General features: G+C 31.4%; 1 protein-coding gene and 2 long non-coding RNA genes across 6 annotated transcripts; 2 read left to right on the forward strand and 1 right to left on the reverse strand.

Moving 5' to 3' along the window:
• The first annotated feature begins 29 nt into the window (after positions 1 to 29).
• Positions 30 to 1127, forward strand: LOC142634843 (uncharacterized). Its single transcript, XM_075809095.1, has 2 exons — positions 30 to 903; positions 1042 to 1127. The coding sequence occupies exons 1-2, from the start codon at positions 30 to 32 to the stop codon at positions 1125 to 1127; spliced, it is 960 nt and encodes a 319-aa protein (XP_075665210.1).
• Positions 1128 to 6606: 5479 nt separating this feature from the next.
• On the forward strand, positions 6607 to 7174 carry LOC142634370 (uncharacterized). Its single transcript, XR_012844128.1, has 3 exons — positions 6607 to 6736; positions 6841 to 6998; positions 7086 to 7174. It is a non-coding gene; the product is annotated as an uncharacterized LOC142634370 (long non-coding RNA).
• Positions 7175 to 11710: 4536 nt separating this feature from the next.
• LOC142636855 (uncharacterized) lies at positions 11711 to 15330 on the reverse strand. Of its 4 annotated transcripts, XR_012844415.1 has the most exons (6): positions 15100 to 15257; positions 14882 to 14971; positions 14370 to 14522; positions 13377 to 13640; positions 13146 to 13280; positions 11711 to 12234 (listed from the first exon to the last, which is right to left on the reverse strand). It is a non-coding gene; the product is annotated as an uncharacterized LOC142636855 (long non-coding RNA). The 4 variants fall into 4 exon arrangements; XR_012844414.1 differs by lacking the exon at positions 14882 to 14971 and having other exon boundaries at positions 15100 to 15330; XR_012844416.1 differs by having other exon boundaries at positions 13377 to 13477; positions 14882 to 15257.
• Positions 15331 to 15823: the final 493 nt, after the last annotated feature.

The raw sequence follows: 15823 nt of genomic DNA on the forward strand, positions 1-15823 counted from the left end.
GTTGCAAAGTTTTCATTCTGACAATAAATATGAGGTTGACACAAAACCCAGGTGATATTGCAGCAAGGGAATTTGCTGAATGGATATTGAAAATTGGTGATGGTGAACTTAGTAATAGTGAAGATGAAACATTGATTGAAATACCGCATGATTTACTAATTCAGCCTGGTGCTCATCCTTTCAATGATATTGTAAAAGCTGCCTATCCTGACTTTGATACAAAATTCAACAACTCCAAGTATTTAGAGGAGAGAGCAATTTTAGCTCCAACAAATGAAGTAGTTGAAGACATAAATGGTTACATGATTGATCTTATTAATGCTGATGAAGAGACATATCTTAGTGCAGATTCATTATGTAAAGCTTCAAGCAACATTCTAGACCAAGATGTCATTTATCCAATAGAATTTCTCAATTCATTGAAGTTCCCTGGTATTCCAAATCATAAACTCAGATTGAAAGTAGGTCTGCCAATAATGTTACTTCGAAATTTAAACCAAAGTAATGGACTTTGTAATGGTACTAGACTTTTGGTCACTCAATTATCAAAATGGGTTTTAGAGGCTCAAATAATATCAGGAACTCATATTGGAGAAAAAGTGTTTATTCCAAGAATAGTCTTATCCCCTTCTGATTCCAAATGGCCTTTTGTACTAAAAAGAAGGCAGTTTCCAGTATCTATTTGCTTTGCTATGACAATTAATAAGAGCCAAGGTCAATCTCTGCAGCGTGTTGGACTTTATTTAGATAGACCAGCTTTCAGTCATGGACAGTTATATGTTGCCGTATCAAGAGTTACAAGTAAAGATGGCCTCAAGATACTCATTGTAGAAAATGATGATACTGATCGTTTTCATACAAAAAATATTGTCTACAAAGAAATATTCGATAATTTGCCTAAAGGTAACACATACTGTTTATTAAAATTATTTCAAATTGTTGATAATGTAAACTAGATTGTCACTTATATTGTAAACAGTAGGTTTTTCTCCATTATTATATATAAATTTTACTAATGTTTAAAATGTTCTAATATTACAGTTTTAGATCGCAATGAAGTAGAAAACTGTGAAGCAGATATCAGTGAATGTGAGATGGAGTTAACGGAGCAAACAACCATGATCTAACCAATATTTTTATGATTTCGGTTGATTAATAGGTAAGTTTTAACTTTTTTTTAAACAAAAGATAATAACTTATAGATGTTGATTTATCTCAATCCTATAGATTGTCTTTGAATTCTGAGCTGTTCTGGACCATATATATGAACTGCTTTATGGAAAATCGATTGGTTTCTGATTGGAGGATAAAAGAGTTTACATATATTACATCAAAAACAACTTTGGAACTTAAAGATTGCATTGCTCCTTTAAATTGGCCTGCCCCATGACAATATGACCTTAGAGACTTACAATTAACTGGTCTTCAACTAATTATGTTTAATTTTTCTGACAAATTAAATCAAACTTAGCTATGAGCTTTGTGCCTTGGTGATACTGTCCTGTCTTCCCGTTGGGTGAACCTGAATACATATCTCTCATCTCTCTCACTTGAAAAGAAAAAAAAAAACCGAACTTCATGTCTTCAACTTCCTAAACTATTAAACCATGGCTAGAGTTTGGGCTATCATTTACTTCTTATCAATTATTATGTTGTCTGCCCCCATCCCTTCTCTTCAACGGTGTATTCTGAAGGTACGCACTTATTCGAATTTGAATTAAAACCTGGCTGTTTATTCTATTTCTTTGGATGCTTTAATCTCCGATTATAATCTCTGTTTACATGTTTTAATAACTTTAGGAAAATTGCCCTTAATTAACGTTTTATGCTTTCAAATCTGAAAGTTTAGTGTACAATTATTGAAAGCTTAGTTATTTGGGTTAAGAGAGAAAAAAAATTGAGAAATCTGCCCCCAACTGCATCAAGCAACAGTCCAAGTCTCTGCCATCGTCAAACCCATTCCCTCCACCAATATAGTCTCTGTTTTTTGGTTTTTTACTTTTATTTTTATTTTTTAATTTGGGGTCAAATCTGATTTAGGACGGGGTATTTTGATTGGATTGGATTGCATAGAGTTTTTTGGCTTAGATTTGGTTTTGAATAAGGAATTTGGATTAAGAATGGTTTTTAATTGCCATTATTTGTGTTGGATTTAATTTTCCTTTTGGATAATTGGGTTCAATTTGTTCTGAGTATATCTCTACACTTTAAAGCTTTCATTTTATTTATTTTGTTTTAAATTTTTTGTTGAAACATTTTTTCCCTTTACAATTTCATTTCCCATGTTTCTTTTCTAGCATTGTTATCAAGTTTTTCCAGTATATACTTCTGTGTATTAGATTTTTTTTTTCCCATATAGTTCACATATCACAATGATTGTGTCAATTTTATTTTTAAATTGTATTACGTTGGTATACACACACTTTGTAATGTAGAATGGGGTTGGCCATATTTGATCAATAGGGCTAAGATTGCAGACTTTGCATCTAAATTGGGTTTTCGTTCCTATTTATTGATAACAGATGAAAACAAATACATATAAGACAACCCTGAAATCCAAATACAGAGGAAACAAGAAGCTGAAAACAGAAAGAACCAGAAGCTAAATACAGCAGAGAAGTACAGACCAATAGGTTCGCGCAGAGAAATTCAGAGCAACAAGTATGCAGATTGCAAAAAATGCAGACCAACAGGTGCAGAGAAATACAGACCGTGACAAATATTTTTAGATGTCAAATATTTGAGCTTGAAGTCCCAATATTTAATTATTTCAAATATTTGTTTAGTGATGTGCTCCACCTGTTTTTTAAAAGAATAGAATCAATAAAATTTTCAGAAATTGTTGTTTCCTTTGAGATACGAGTTTAACAATATGAACAATTTGAAGAATCCTTTACTCTTTCACTATGGAATTGTTGTTTTAAATTTTAACGCATTATCCTTTCTTATTTATCCATTCATATGCATTTAGTTTCTTGCTCTTTCCATGTTTGATGCATCTTAATTTGTTATAATATTTTGCTATCTTGGAGGGTTAGTCATGTTGTTCAAGTTTTTTCCACTAGAGTCACTAAGTACATTCTCATGTTTGTAAGATTTCAATTTAACTTTTCAAAGTACAGAATTTTAAAAATCTTTCATTGGGCGTGGAATTACAGACTTTTTTAGGCAAAGTACATATATTTAAAGAAGTATATTGATACATCTATCAGAATTGAGATTTCCTTGAACTATTCATACATGGATGACGAAAAATATTTCATTGTAAAAGGGGAAAGCTACTGTTTTGTTTTTGATATAATTTGTAGTGTATTTTTTTGGCCTTATAGAATCTAAAAGTTACTAAATACTTAAAAATGAGGAGTTCGTTATTGTGACCTTATGATTATTACACTTCATTTATTTATTTATTTTTGCATCCTATTGATCTTATGGTTCATTTTCTTTAATAGGAGACTCTGTTTTTATTGCTTTTCAGAACTACATTTTAATTTCTGATACGTTACTTTCTGAATTCTTAACTAAATTTTATGAAGTGTGTATGGTTATGGTGCAGTGGGTATTCTTTGCTTAATGATCCCCAGGCCAACAAAGTACTTACCAATGCATTCGTCATTCAGTAAGCTCCTTGCTGCCAGTCTATAGTTGCTGTCATGCTAGCAAAAACAGGAGTTTCAGCCCGTTTTACTTATTATTCGATTTGAAGCAATGACTTACTGCTTACTATTCAAAAGAAGGCGGAGTGCTAAAAAAGAGAAAGCATTATCACTATTTGAAACTGTTTTTCATCCTATCTGATCTATTGTTTTTGAAGAGTGATTGTGGGTCATCAGTTTGCATATTAGGCCATTCTTTCCGTTGGATATGTGTTTGAACAACTTTCAATGAGTTCATTTGGGTGTTATGAACACATATTCCTATCTCTCTTTTTCGTTATTTTCTATAAATATGAGTTTGTGTTTAATAGAAGTTATGAAATTCAATCATCTAGCATAAAGGGGAAAAAAAATATGTGGTTGTTTTGCTCTGGAAAAGTTTTTCAATATTAATAAGGCACAGTTATACGTAAATACATGGACTTTAGCAACCAGATTTGTAACTACATTCAAATTTTTTTTTTTGGTAATAACTATGACTTATTAAATATCTGAAGTAATAAATATGAAGTAAATATCTGAAGTAATATAATAGTATGTCTGCACAAAATATTTACTCACATAAAATATGAAACTATACTGGAAAACATTTTCTATTATCAATTTAAGCTAGCAACATGATTCACGCTTAGAAGTTAAATATTTTTCAGCAAATATTTTTCAGCAGCTTATGTATAGACATTGTATTTGGACAACCGGCTTTTAACTTCTATCTTAATGACCATAGACATTGTAATTGTAAAAAAGCCCAATCCATTTCATCTAATAACCATGAAACCTATGGAGTTACGTGACAACATCATATACAATTAGAGCCAATCCCAAGCCCAACCTCACTTTTAAGAAAAAAATGTCATTGATTGCATGATATGCTTTTTTTTACTGAAGTAAATTAATGGGCCGGCCCGTTGGAATAAATTAATCAAGTCCAAAATTGATGAATCAACTCAAGTAGTGTACTTATTCAAGTGCCGAATCACAACATAAAATCTTCAAACAGTACATTGATTCGGACAAACACACAAACACACACACACACACACAAATAGAGAATCTCTTCCTCAATTGTTTCAACCGCCATTCCTTCACTGCAACAACAAACTATTCAGAACACTTCTCTGCAACAATAGACTATTAAGAAGGTGAGCATGATTTTTTCCTATTCAATTACCCTTCCCAATTGTTTATAACTGTTCACAATTCATTTTCCATCTTTTATTTCCATTTAAAAGATTTTTGTTAGGATTTCACTTTTCTTTCCCAATTGTCTTTATGTTTTGTTGAATACTAAAGAGTATAAATTTGTTAATGATTTTTCTTAAACTAAAATTATGGTTTCCCTAGAATTATTTACTGTATATTAAATTCTGTTTTGCTGCATTACTTAATAAGTATTAGGTTTGAATATCTTTTTCTCTATTTTTCCAGTTAGTTTTTCAAATTCTTAAAATCTTTTTGTTTGATTTTTGTATTGATTAAATATTGTTTTTGTTTTATAGATTTTTAAGATGAGTATGGAGTATACAACATTGAAACAGATATCAAGGGACAAAGATAATTCAAAACTGAAAGTTAGAGTTTTACGAATGTGGGATGCAATTAATATAGCAAACAACCATGATCTGATCAGCCTTGATATGATATTGGTTGACAAAGAGGTAAATTCATAATTGATTCCCTTCTAGAATAAATTGTACTAATATTATTTTATTAAAACTTGAAACCAGATAATGTAAATTGATTGTTATTTACTGCTCCTATTGATTATAGAATAATATTACTTTATTAAAACTTGCAACCAGTCAATGTAAAATGGTTGTTATATATGGCTCCTATTGATTAAGGAATAATTCATTTGAAATATTCGTAGGGAACATTGATACATGCAAGCATCAGAAAGAATCTTGCTCAAAGTTTTCGTCCACAACTAAATGAAGGCAACATATATATAATTACAAATTTCTTAGTTGAAGAAAATAAAGGGAACTATCGTCCAGTACATAACCAACTCAAAATACTTTTCAATTCTACAACTTCGGTCTCAAAATTCAACGGATTTGATCATTCAATTCCTCAATCCCAATTTGAATTTGCTAATTATGGAACAATAACTTCCCGTTGCTATGACAATACTTACTTGACTGGTAATTTTAATTGTTTTACAAGCCAAGCATCTACTTTTACAGAACTAAAAAATAATGAAATTCATACGTTAATACTGATTCTTACTTTAAAAAAAAATGTGTTCTTACCAGATGTGATTGGCATATTGGACTACATTGGAGCCATTGAGGAGATCAAAACAAGAGGGCGTCCAACAAAGATGAGAAACATTCAACTGTTGTTAGAAGAGTAAGATATATAAACATCTTTTCAAACTCATATGTTATAATTTTTAAATAACTCAAATTTACATATATACAAATTCAGGAGCAAATCAATCCGAACAACTTTGTGGGGAAATACTACACAACAAATAGATGATGATTTCTACAAAACAAATAAAGGACCATTCATTGTAATAGTCACTTCAACTATTGTGAAATCTTTCAGAGGTAACAATTGATTAACTCATTTATTAAATACATAATATTTATGTATCTATAATGCTTATAAATTTTATAACTTTTTTGTAGGTGAGTATCAGCTATCGTCCGCTTTTGCAACAAAGTTGTACGTCAATTTAGACGTTCCAGAAGTTGCAGAAATTAGAAACAAGTAACTATTATTACACTTTCTCTTTTCAACAGTGTACCTACTTAGCAATATTCCTTAAATGATATTAGCACAAAATTGTATAAAATAGATGCTATACAAGTTTTTTTTTTTAAAAACCAGCAGGTATCTTTAAGAAAGAAATGTTTATTTCAGTTTGCTTTCATATATATACATATAGAAACTGTTCTATTTATTTTTAAATGAATTATACCTAATTTTTTGTTAGATACACCACAATGGACATAACCGTAAAAGATATACTGCCAAAGGAACTACCTAAACCACAAGATGAAGAACTTGCCTTACATAATAAAAAAACAGTGGCTGAAATAAAGGACTTGGAATGGAACTCAAACACAAAGGTATCAACTATACTCTCACATTATGAATTTATCATAATTAGTAACTGTTTATATGTTTTATAATAAGATATAATTTTATAAACTGACTAAACTTTGTATTATAGGACTTACTGGTAACATGCAATGCCAAAATCATTAATATCAACAACAAATATGGATGGTATTATGTTGCATGTCTTATATGCAAGACGAAAGTGAAACAAGTCAAAGGAGTTCTATGGTGTGAACATTGTAAAAATCAGCCAAAATTTGCAGTCCCAAGGTAATTATTCTACTAACAACTTTATAAATTCTCAAACACACATAAAATATATATAATATTCTACTAACAACTTTGTATTTCAAACAGCTATAGAATTCAAGTCCAAGTACAAGATGAGACCGGTTCAACCACATTCATATTGTTTGACAAAGGAGCTGAAAGAATTATATCTAAAACTACAAAAGAACTTGCAAAGATGCAAGAAGAGGTAATTTCATATATAAATGTCAGCCCCATATCTTTATTATCTGAAAACTGAAATTTTAATACATTTTTACTAATGTTGTACACACACATACACACACACACATATGTCCACGCACCATTTAATATAATCTACACTGACACACACACACACACACACACACACACACACATATATATATATATATATATATCCATGCACCATATACATATTGCTAATTATATGAAACTTTTTTCAAACAGATTTTCAAATTAGATGGGAATACAATACCAAAAGAAATTCAAAAAATAATTGGCAACGAATATTTGTTCCAACTGCATCTTGATGAATATAATTTGAAGTATGGAAAAGAAAATTACACAATTTCGAAGATTTTGGAGATAGAAATTTCACATAAGCAAAATGACTCATGTAAAGTTGAAGAGCATCAGGTAATTAAAGCATAATTACTTACTATATGATTCAAACATTAGTTTACTCATAATTTACTATATAAATCTAACTGATACATAAAAATGCAAATTATTGCAGGACACAATGGAGGAAATTGTAAAAAAATCAAGGAAGGACAAGTACATAGCCAGTCCAAAAATAGAAATAGGAGAAACATCTGTTGAAAGACCTGAAAGAATGCCGGTCCAAATGCTTCAAAAACGTCAAAAAAGTGCTAAGCAAAATGCAGCAAAAAAGAAAAAAAAAACTGAACTCTAATGTATATACTACCTTACTGTACAAGTCTTTGTGTATTTCATTGTATTGTTATTTTTATTTTCTTTAGAAGAGTAAACTGAATGTTCTACTAAATTACTGCAACTGTAATATTTTGTTTATAAATTATCATATTAAAATTGTAACATTCACCAGGTATGATGTGAAATATTTATATGATAAGATTTTTTAACCTAGTGTTGTGTGTTGTAATTTTAATGTCCTCTATTTTATTTTTCTCCACTTTATAGTGGACCTCTGAGGGCTTACATTGAAGGTTTGCATGCAATTTTGAGTAATAAAATTGATCAACATAATTTCATCATGTGGTTCTCTTCATTTTAAAACATATTCACCAAATTGCAAGTTACAGGAAATTAGAAATATTTCTAAGACTTATTTGGGAGAGCAAAGAGTATTTGATTTCAATTGATTTTGATTGTGGTTGTTAAATTTCTCTTCTACTTATGAGATTACAAATGACTCCGCGCATTGCGCGGGTTAAACACATGATGAATTTTAATGTATTTTTATGTTGATTGTTTTTTATTACATAAAATGATCCCGCGCATTGTGCGGGTTAAACACTGGTAATAACTAATAGTCGAAACATTTGAATTTTGTTGACTGCGTCTCATTGCGCCACGTGGCTACATAAATTTATGCCACACACTTATATTTAAAATTTGAACAATTGTGTCTTTTCGTTTTGCAAGATAAGACACTAAACAATTATGTCTTTTGGGAATTTAAATAACTAACCATAACCAAAAGAAATAGGTTGTTTACACTGTATCATATAGTTGTTTTCCCTTTGTACATATAATTATAACCAGACTGCCCAAAAAAAAAAAAAAAACTACAATTTGCAAGCAGTTTCTCTTTTCCAACCACACACCTCTGTCTTTGAAATAAATCACTGACAATCTCAACGCCAATACAGCAAGCGATCAACATGTTCATGAACTGCCATTTTCGTCCTTATTTATCACTTCATTCTGATCTGCCTCTATTTTTCTACTATTTCTTTTCAATTTTGGCTACTAATTATGTTGTTTTTCAAGGGGTACTCTTGAATCATTGTTGAAGAAAATGGAACAATTACAGCCAGTAGTGATGATAGTACACCACACGATTTATATTTATTAACCTCAAATTTGTCTAACACTAACAGAAGTTGACTTCTCTTTAAAAAAACCATATTGTTTCACTGAATACAAGTACCATACAATTGCAAAACAAAAACACAAAAAACACAGAAGAAAAAAAAATGGAGGCCAAAATAATAAAATCTTAATTTCATGATCTGATGCGTCTCTCTACTTTTCAACTTTACATGTCCAAACTCCACCAAACCCAACAGTTTCCCATTTTTCAACTTTTACAGCATTTGACAGAAGAAGAGGAGGAAGAAGAAGATGATGAGAATGAAAGCAGTGGATGATCTTATTGTGGGGAAAAGAAACATAAATAAAATAAAAAATTGAAAGCATAGGAGAGAGTTATAGAGGCACTATGAGAAAAAACAAGATAAAAAAAAATAAAAAATAAAAAAGGAGAGGAAAGAATGTCAGAGAAAAGATAAGCATGAAGAGAATTAAGAAAGGGAAAGAATTAAAAAGAAAAACAAAAAGTGGCATTGCAGAAGAGGAGATGATAGTCACGTGGGGGGGGAGAAAATAGTAAAATAGCTTTAAGTTTCTAACTATATAATTAGTTGTTACGGTTTGCAAACTATATATTTTTTTAGCATCTCGAGTCTAAAAGACTCGATTTTGGGGCTATAAATCGAGTCTTTAATGCTCGATTTTTATAGTCTGATTCTATCTGATGTGGCATTTTTTCCACGTGGCGACTACTTGAAAATCGAGTCTTAGAGACTCGATTTACCCCAAAAAATATTTCCTGGCCTCCATTTCCCAGAGCACCACCACCAAAAAACAAAAAAAAAACAACAGCCCACCTGGGTCGCGCGCTGCCTGGGCGCGCGACCCAGGCCACCGCGCGCCCAGGTCGCGCGGACCTGGGCGCGCACTGGCCTGGGTCGCGCGACCAGGAAGCGCGCGCCGGCCCGGGTCGCGCGACCGAGCGCGCGCCGGCCCGGGTCGCGCACCCAGCCACGCGACCTGGGCGCGCGGTGGCCTGGGTCGCGGGCCCAGGCAGCGCGCGACCCAGGCGTCCGCGCGGTGGCCTGGGTCGCGCGCCCAGGCAGCGCGCGACCCAGGTGGGCTGTTCGTTTTTTTTTTTTTTTGGTGGTGCTCTGGGAAATGGAGGCAGAGGAAATATTTTTTGGTGGTAAATCGAGTCTTAGAGACTCGATTTCCAAGTAGTCGCCACGTGGAAAAAATGCCACATCAGACAGAATCAGACTATAAAAATCGAGCATTAAAGACTCGATTTATAGCCCCAAAATCGAGTCTTTTAGACTCGAGATGCTAAAAAAAAATATAGTTTGCAAACCGTAACAACTAATTATATAGTTAGAAACTTAAAGCTATTTTACTATTTTCTCCCGTGGGGAGTTGAGTTTTGCTACTTTAGCAACTTTTGAGCAGAAAGGTAACTTCGTGGAAGGTACACATAAAATACCATTCCATCCTTACTTTTATTATTTTATACCAAAAAAATACTAAATTTGTTTCATTTATTTATTTCATCCTTTCTTTTATTATTTTATACCAAAAAAAATACTAAATTTGTTTCATTTAGTTATTTCATCTTCTTTCACCTGGGCTTTGTTTCCAACTATCTCCCAATAGTGTTATTAGAATATTTGTGTTACGTAACTCTATTAGTTAGATCTACACAATTTCCTTTTCAATTGGTATGGGCATATAATATACTACAAAGACTAGAGTAATGCTTAAACATGTATTCTGTATAGATTTTTGTACATTGTTGATTCAGTATTAATCAAAAAACAATTTTAAAAATTGATAATTTAAAGATTTATTTATTCAGTTAGTTTTTTAGGCCTAAATTTATTATGTTCTTGATATCAATTAATTAATTTCTATAAAAAATTTCCAATTAACTATGAATATATATCTATAATATTAAGTCATTTTCTTATGTCCTTTTATTTTCTTTTAGTTATACGGTGTTATTTATTACCTATTTATGATTACTTTTTTTTTTAAATGATTCGAATGACTGTTGTGGATAGATATAGCCATCTAACCATCTCCTCACAAGCATTTCATGCATCTATGCTACATTACTAACTATTTTTCTTTTTATAGTCTTAATAGTAACCATTTAAACTCAAATATAATGTTTCTTATTTTTCCTTCCAAACTCTTTCAGTAAATTAACCCGTGCATCGCACGGGTTAAACGACTAGTATATAATAATAGGTGAAGCTGAGAAAAACTCAAATTAAAATTCCAAATTAGAGTTCTAATTTTGCGCCATGTGTCTTAAATTATTTATTCTTAAAGAGTTTTATTTCTTAATTTTAGAATCAAACGTGGGACCACATCATAAATATTCATCCAAGTGAGTTATTAAGTACAAAAACTAAAGAGTCTAAAATAAATGAATCCTAAAAAAAATAAAGTGCTTCACAGTAATTTTTTTTTTTAAATGTGAAAATTTTACATTTTATACTTAACTAATCGCTAACCCGTGCAATGCACGGGCTAGTTAAATAAATAGATAATTAATCAACCACATGGTAAAAAAAATAACTAAAAGAACCAATAAGAGACTATTAATCTATTGTCAAAGTCAAATGACAATGTGGAAAACATTTCATAAATAACTTATTGATAACAAATATATAGAGAGGGGACTTTCGTAAATCATCAATGGAATTGGAGTCAACGTCTCATTGCAAATGAAATGTAGCTCTATATTAAAACTAAAAGTGAAGTTTCAATCATTCTCATTCTATAAAACATTATCAAAACTATATGTAGTTTACCTCGGTTTCAAATAGAAATTACTTGAAGAAACAACTATATCTATGTCCTCAGCACCATACATTTCCATCACATATTGCTGTGTCAAGCACGCCAACACAGTGAAGAAACAGTTACCAATACATGCTCTCAACAATCAGAGAAGTTGGAATGCCAAATTGTGACGATGCAGAAGATACCATTGCCATACCATAAAAAAGATTCTCTCTTTCGTCTTATTCAACTTCAATTCCATTACTCTTTCCACAAAATTGTAAAAAAATGAAATGAAAAAGCATGAAGTAAACTTTGACATCACAGCCACCAGGAACGTTGTCTTTGCTAAAAATTGAGCGATGAGGGTTCACACCCATCACAACTTGGCAACAAAATTCATTCCTCTGCTTCAAGTTCATAATTTCTGTAAAAGCCATAAAATGTTAAATACTATCCCACGTTTCACTATTGCAATTGAAACCTTCATGACTACCTGTTTTATATGCTTACGATTTTAAATAGGAAGATAAATACTTGATAGATCTCATTTACCTACTTTGCCCAAGTGCTTCAACATCTTCCAAATATCCTTTTTTTTTTTTTAATTTTCTATTATTATTATATGGTACATCTTCTAAATTACCTATGACATGGGTGTGATGATTAAAAAAAAAACCTGAACTTGATATTTTTTCCTGAGATTGATTGCCTCAATCCTATCTATGTATGTAACCTTGAGATTTTGGAAACCTAACTGAGCCAAGTCTTTTAGTAGCTCACAGCCCAATCCATCAGCCCCTACTACTAACACTTTTGCATATTTTGCAAGATCCTCACTCAAGTCTCAACTACCACCAATTAAAACAAAAACCTAAAAAGTTTTAACATATTTGGATAAGGATTAGACCCAAGAAGATTGAAGCTGAAAATTGATAAGAAAGAGCACTACCATGTGGGGTACCTTGTTTGCCGATTAAGTCCATGAAATAAAAGAAAAAGAACTAAACCCATAACAGTTGAATGAAAAATAAAGACCCAGAAATTATAAACTAAAGAAAATAAAAATTACTTTAAGAAAGTGAGTGAATTTGAAGGAAGATTTAAAAGAAACATTTCCATCACATAATTTAGTATATGCTTTGAAGAGCATCCCAAAAAATAAAAACCTATACCTGAAAGGCCAGAGACAACCTTCATGGCCTTCTACTTTGATCTATCATCGTATAATCTTAAAATTCACATAGGCTATTTGAGACTTAAAGATTCCATTTGTGGCACTGTGAGATGATAGCCTACCCTAATAAATAAAAATAGAATTGGTAAAGCAAATAATACCTTCATAGATTTCATCCCATCCAGTGTAGTAATGATGTCCATTTTTCTTTTCAAATCCAAGGCTTTTATTCTCTAAAGATTTCATTGCATCTTCCATCTCTCCAACTTCTCTTTTATGGTTATTGTCTCTGCTACCTAATGAATTAAAAGAATAATCAAAATGTTTAGTCAAAAACCATGTTATATGTACAAAAGATTGCAAGACTTTTATTTTTATTTATTTTATTTTACCTCATCCTCTTCACACAAGTTCAAAATTTTTGGTAGCACCAGACTTAACAATATAGTTGAAATTTTGTGGGTCAATCTTGATGGTAAGCTCAGCAAAGCATCTGTACATTTCAAGTAGAATCAGAACTTTCGAATACCTAAATAATTGTCACCGATAACATCTACTTATGGGGATCATCATGTGTGCTTGACCCCTCAAAAGCCTCTAGGTTGAAAATAGGTGAGTAGTATTTGTCTAGCACCTTCCTCTTTCCCATCCTTCAACTATTAAAACCAAGAAAATTTTCAAAATCCAACACCTAATTGTAATGTGTAAGACACAAATAAATACTAAATCATAAGAAACAATTTGTTAGTAATCTCCATCATTTAATCAAACAAAACACATTCACTCAGCTTATTTTTATCAGTCAGCATCTAATACCAAATATCCCCCCTTTTTTTTTTAAAGAGAGAAGAGTTCAGTCAACATCCGATACCAAATACCCCTTTTTTTTTACAGAGAAAAGAGTTCAATAGTGATACACATTGTGATTTCTTAGAATGAGCCAACAATTATGAACAATCACATGATAACAAAGTCAATGTTTGGTACATGTTTAGTCATATAATATACAAACAAATAAAAGAAATGAAAGTCAATGATTTCAAGTTTTTCATATCTCCTCTTAGATTCATTGTGACTATTTTGGTTCTCATTAAAATTATAAAATATGCAGATTGAAGTGGCTTTTCATTCTTCTTCTTACAGTCATGCTCCAGTTCCTCCTAACACATAGACACCTAATAATTAAATAAAACATATATAAAAAAAAATATGCCAGAGTTCCAAAGATTGGTCATTTGGTTGCATTCAAATAAAATAATAATAATAATAATAATAATAATAATAATAATAATAATAATAATAATAATAATAATGGAAAAGAGAAGAACAAACAATCTATGCAAGAGTATAAAACTAAAAGAGAAGAAAAAGAATCTGTCCAATACCAGAAAAATCTCATATACATAATATTCAACTCCATGCTTCATCTGGTTGTGTCAGATCAACAATTAATATAGCAATCTCTTCATCAGTATTAGAGGGCACCGGTCTGACAGTGGTGAAGGGCCTCCCGTAGATCTCTTTCTCTCCAACTCTCTCTACACAACACATATTCATTACCAAAAAAAAAAAATAGAATCAAAATTAAATCACTGAAAACTATAACAGAACAAATGGGCTTGAAACAAAATTGGAATAGAAAATTAATAATTCCGTTGAAATTGCAACTCCAAAAACATACTTTCAATAAGCTAAACTGCATAAAACACATGTAACTACCACTGTCAATATGGTTTATTATCAAAAATCAGACCAACTAAATATTACTTATTCAACAATAGTAATTCAATCAAGGAATCAACAAAAAGAAGCAAAGCCAATGAACATTAAAAAAAATATATTTAGAAAGAAAAAGAGAGAGGAAAAGATTAGATACATGATATTAAGAGCACCTCACCTACATAAATGGGCCTGCGTCATTGGAGATTTTTTGATGGCTATGATGGGTAACGGGTTAGTCATTGGTGGGAGAGATGGCTATGGTGGACTATCAGGGATGCAAAGAGAGAACGGTTGGTTTTTATTAAGAACACTAAAATAGGCTGCCTTTCCTCTGTTTGGTTTCAATTGAAAAACTTAAATACGGAGAAAAGAGAAAGAGGAAAGCAAGCGTACCTGGCGAGTCGTTGCCAGAGGGAATGGTGGTGTGTTCGGGTATGGAGACCTCCACCGCCACATCATCTGCCATTTTTTGCTGATCGATGCTTTTTAGGTTATTTTCAGTGCTTCGGATTCTCTCTCTCTCTCTCTCTCTCACTGTGTCTCTGATTCTTTGCTTTGCTTTGGGATTCTGTTGGTCTGCACAAACACAAAGTGCCTTTGCCTAAGGAAAAGAATACCCAATTTTATAGTTTAAAATATAACCTAAAAGAATCTAAAATAAAAGGAAAAAAAAAATAGTGATGACGTGAAAAATTGTGGGGCTTCAGAGTTTCGGTTTTATATAAATATATATATATATATAATATCCTTACAAAAAATTTTTAAAGAGTTAACAAAATATATAAATTACCATATTTAATTTAAATTATACATAGGAATTATATTATGCATCTTATTATATATCTTTAAGTATATTCATGCATATGTATGGAGATATAAGCTAGAAACAATAAGACATGAAGAAACAATGATTGTAGCAGTAAGTATATGACAAATTGACAATCAAACTTCTTCAATCTCCCTCTCTCTTTTTTTTTTTTGGATAGGTAATAAGAGTATTATTAATCAAACTGTAAAACTGAAGAAAGCAAATACAAGGTGTTCGTGATACTGAATACATGAAAAGCAACAAATAACAAACAACAACAAACAACAAGGAAAAAACTTAAGGTGCAAT

The sequence above is a fragment of the Castanea sativa genome, chromosome 5 (genome assembly GCF_040712315.1).
Source record: "Castanea sativa cultivar Marrone di Chiusa Pesio chromosome 5, ASM4071231v1".
NCBI classification, from domain to species: Eukaryota; Viridiplantae; Streptophyta; class Magnoliopsida; order Fagales; family Fagaceae; genus Castanea; species Castanea sativa.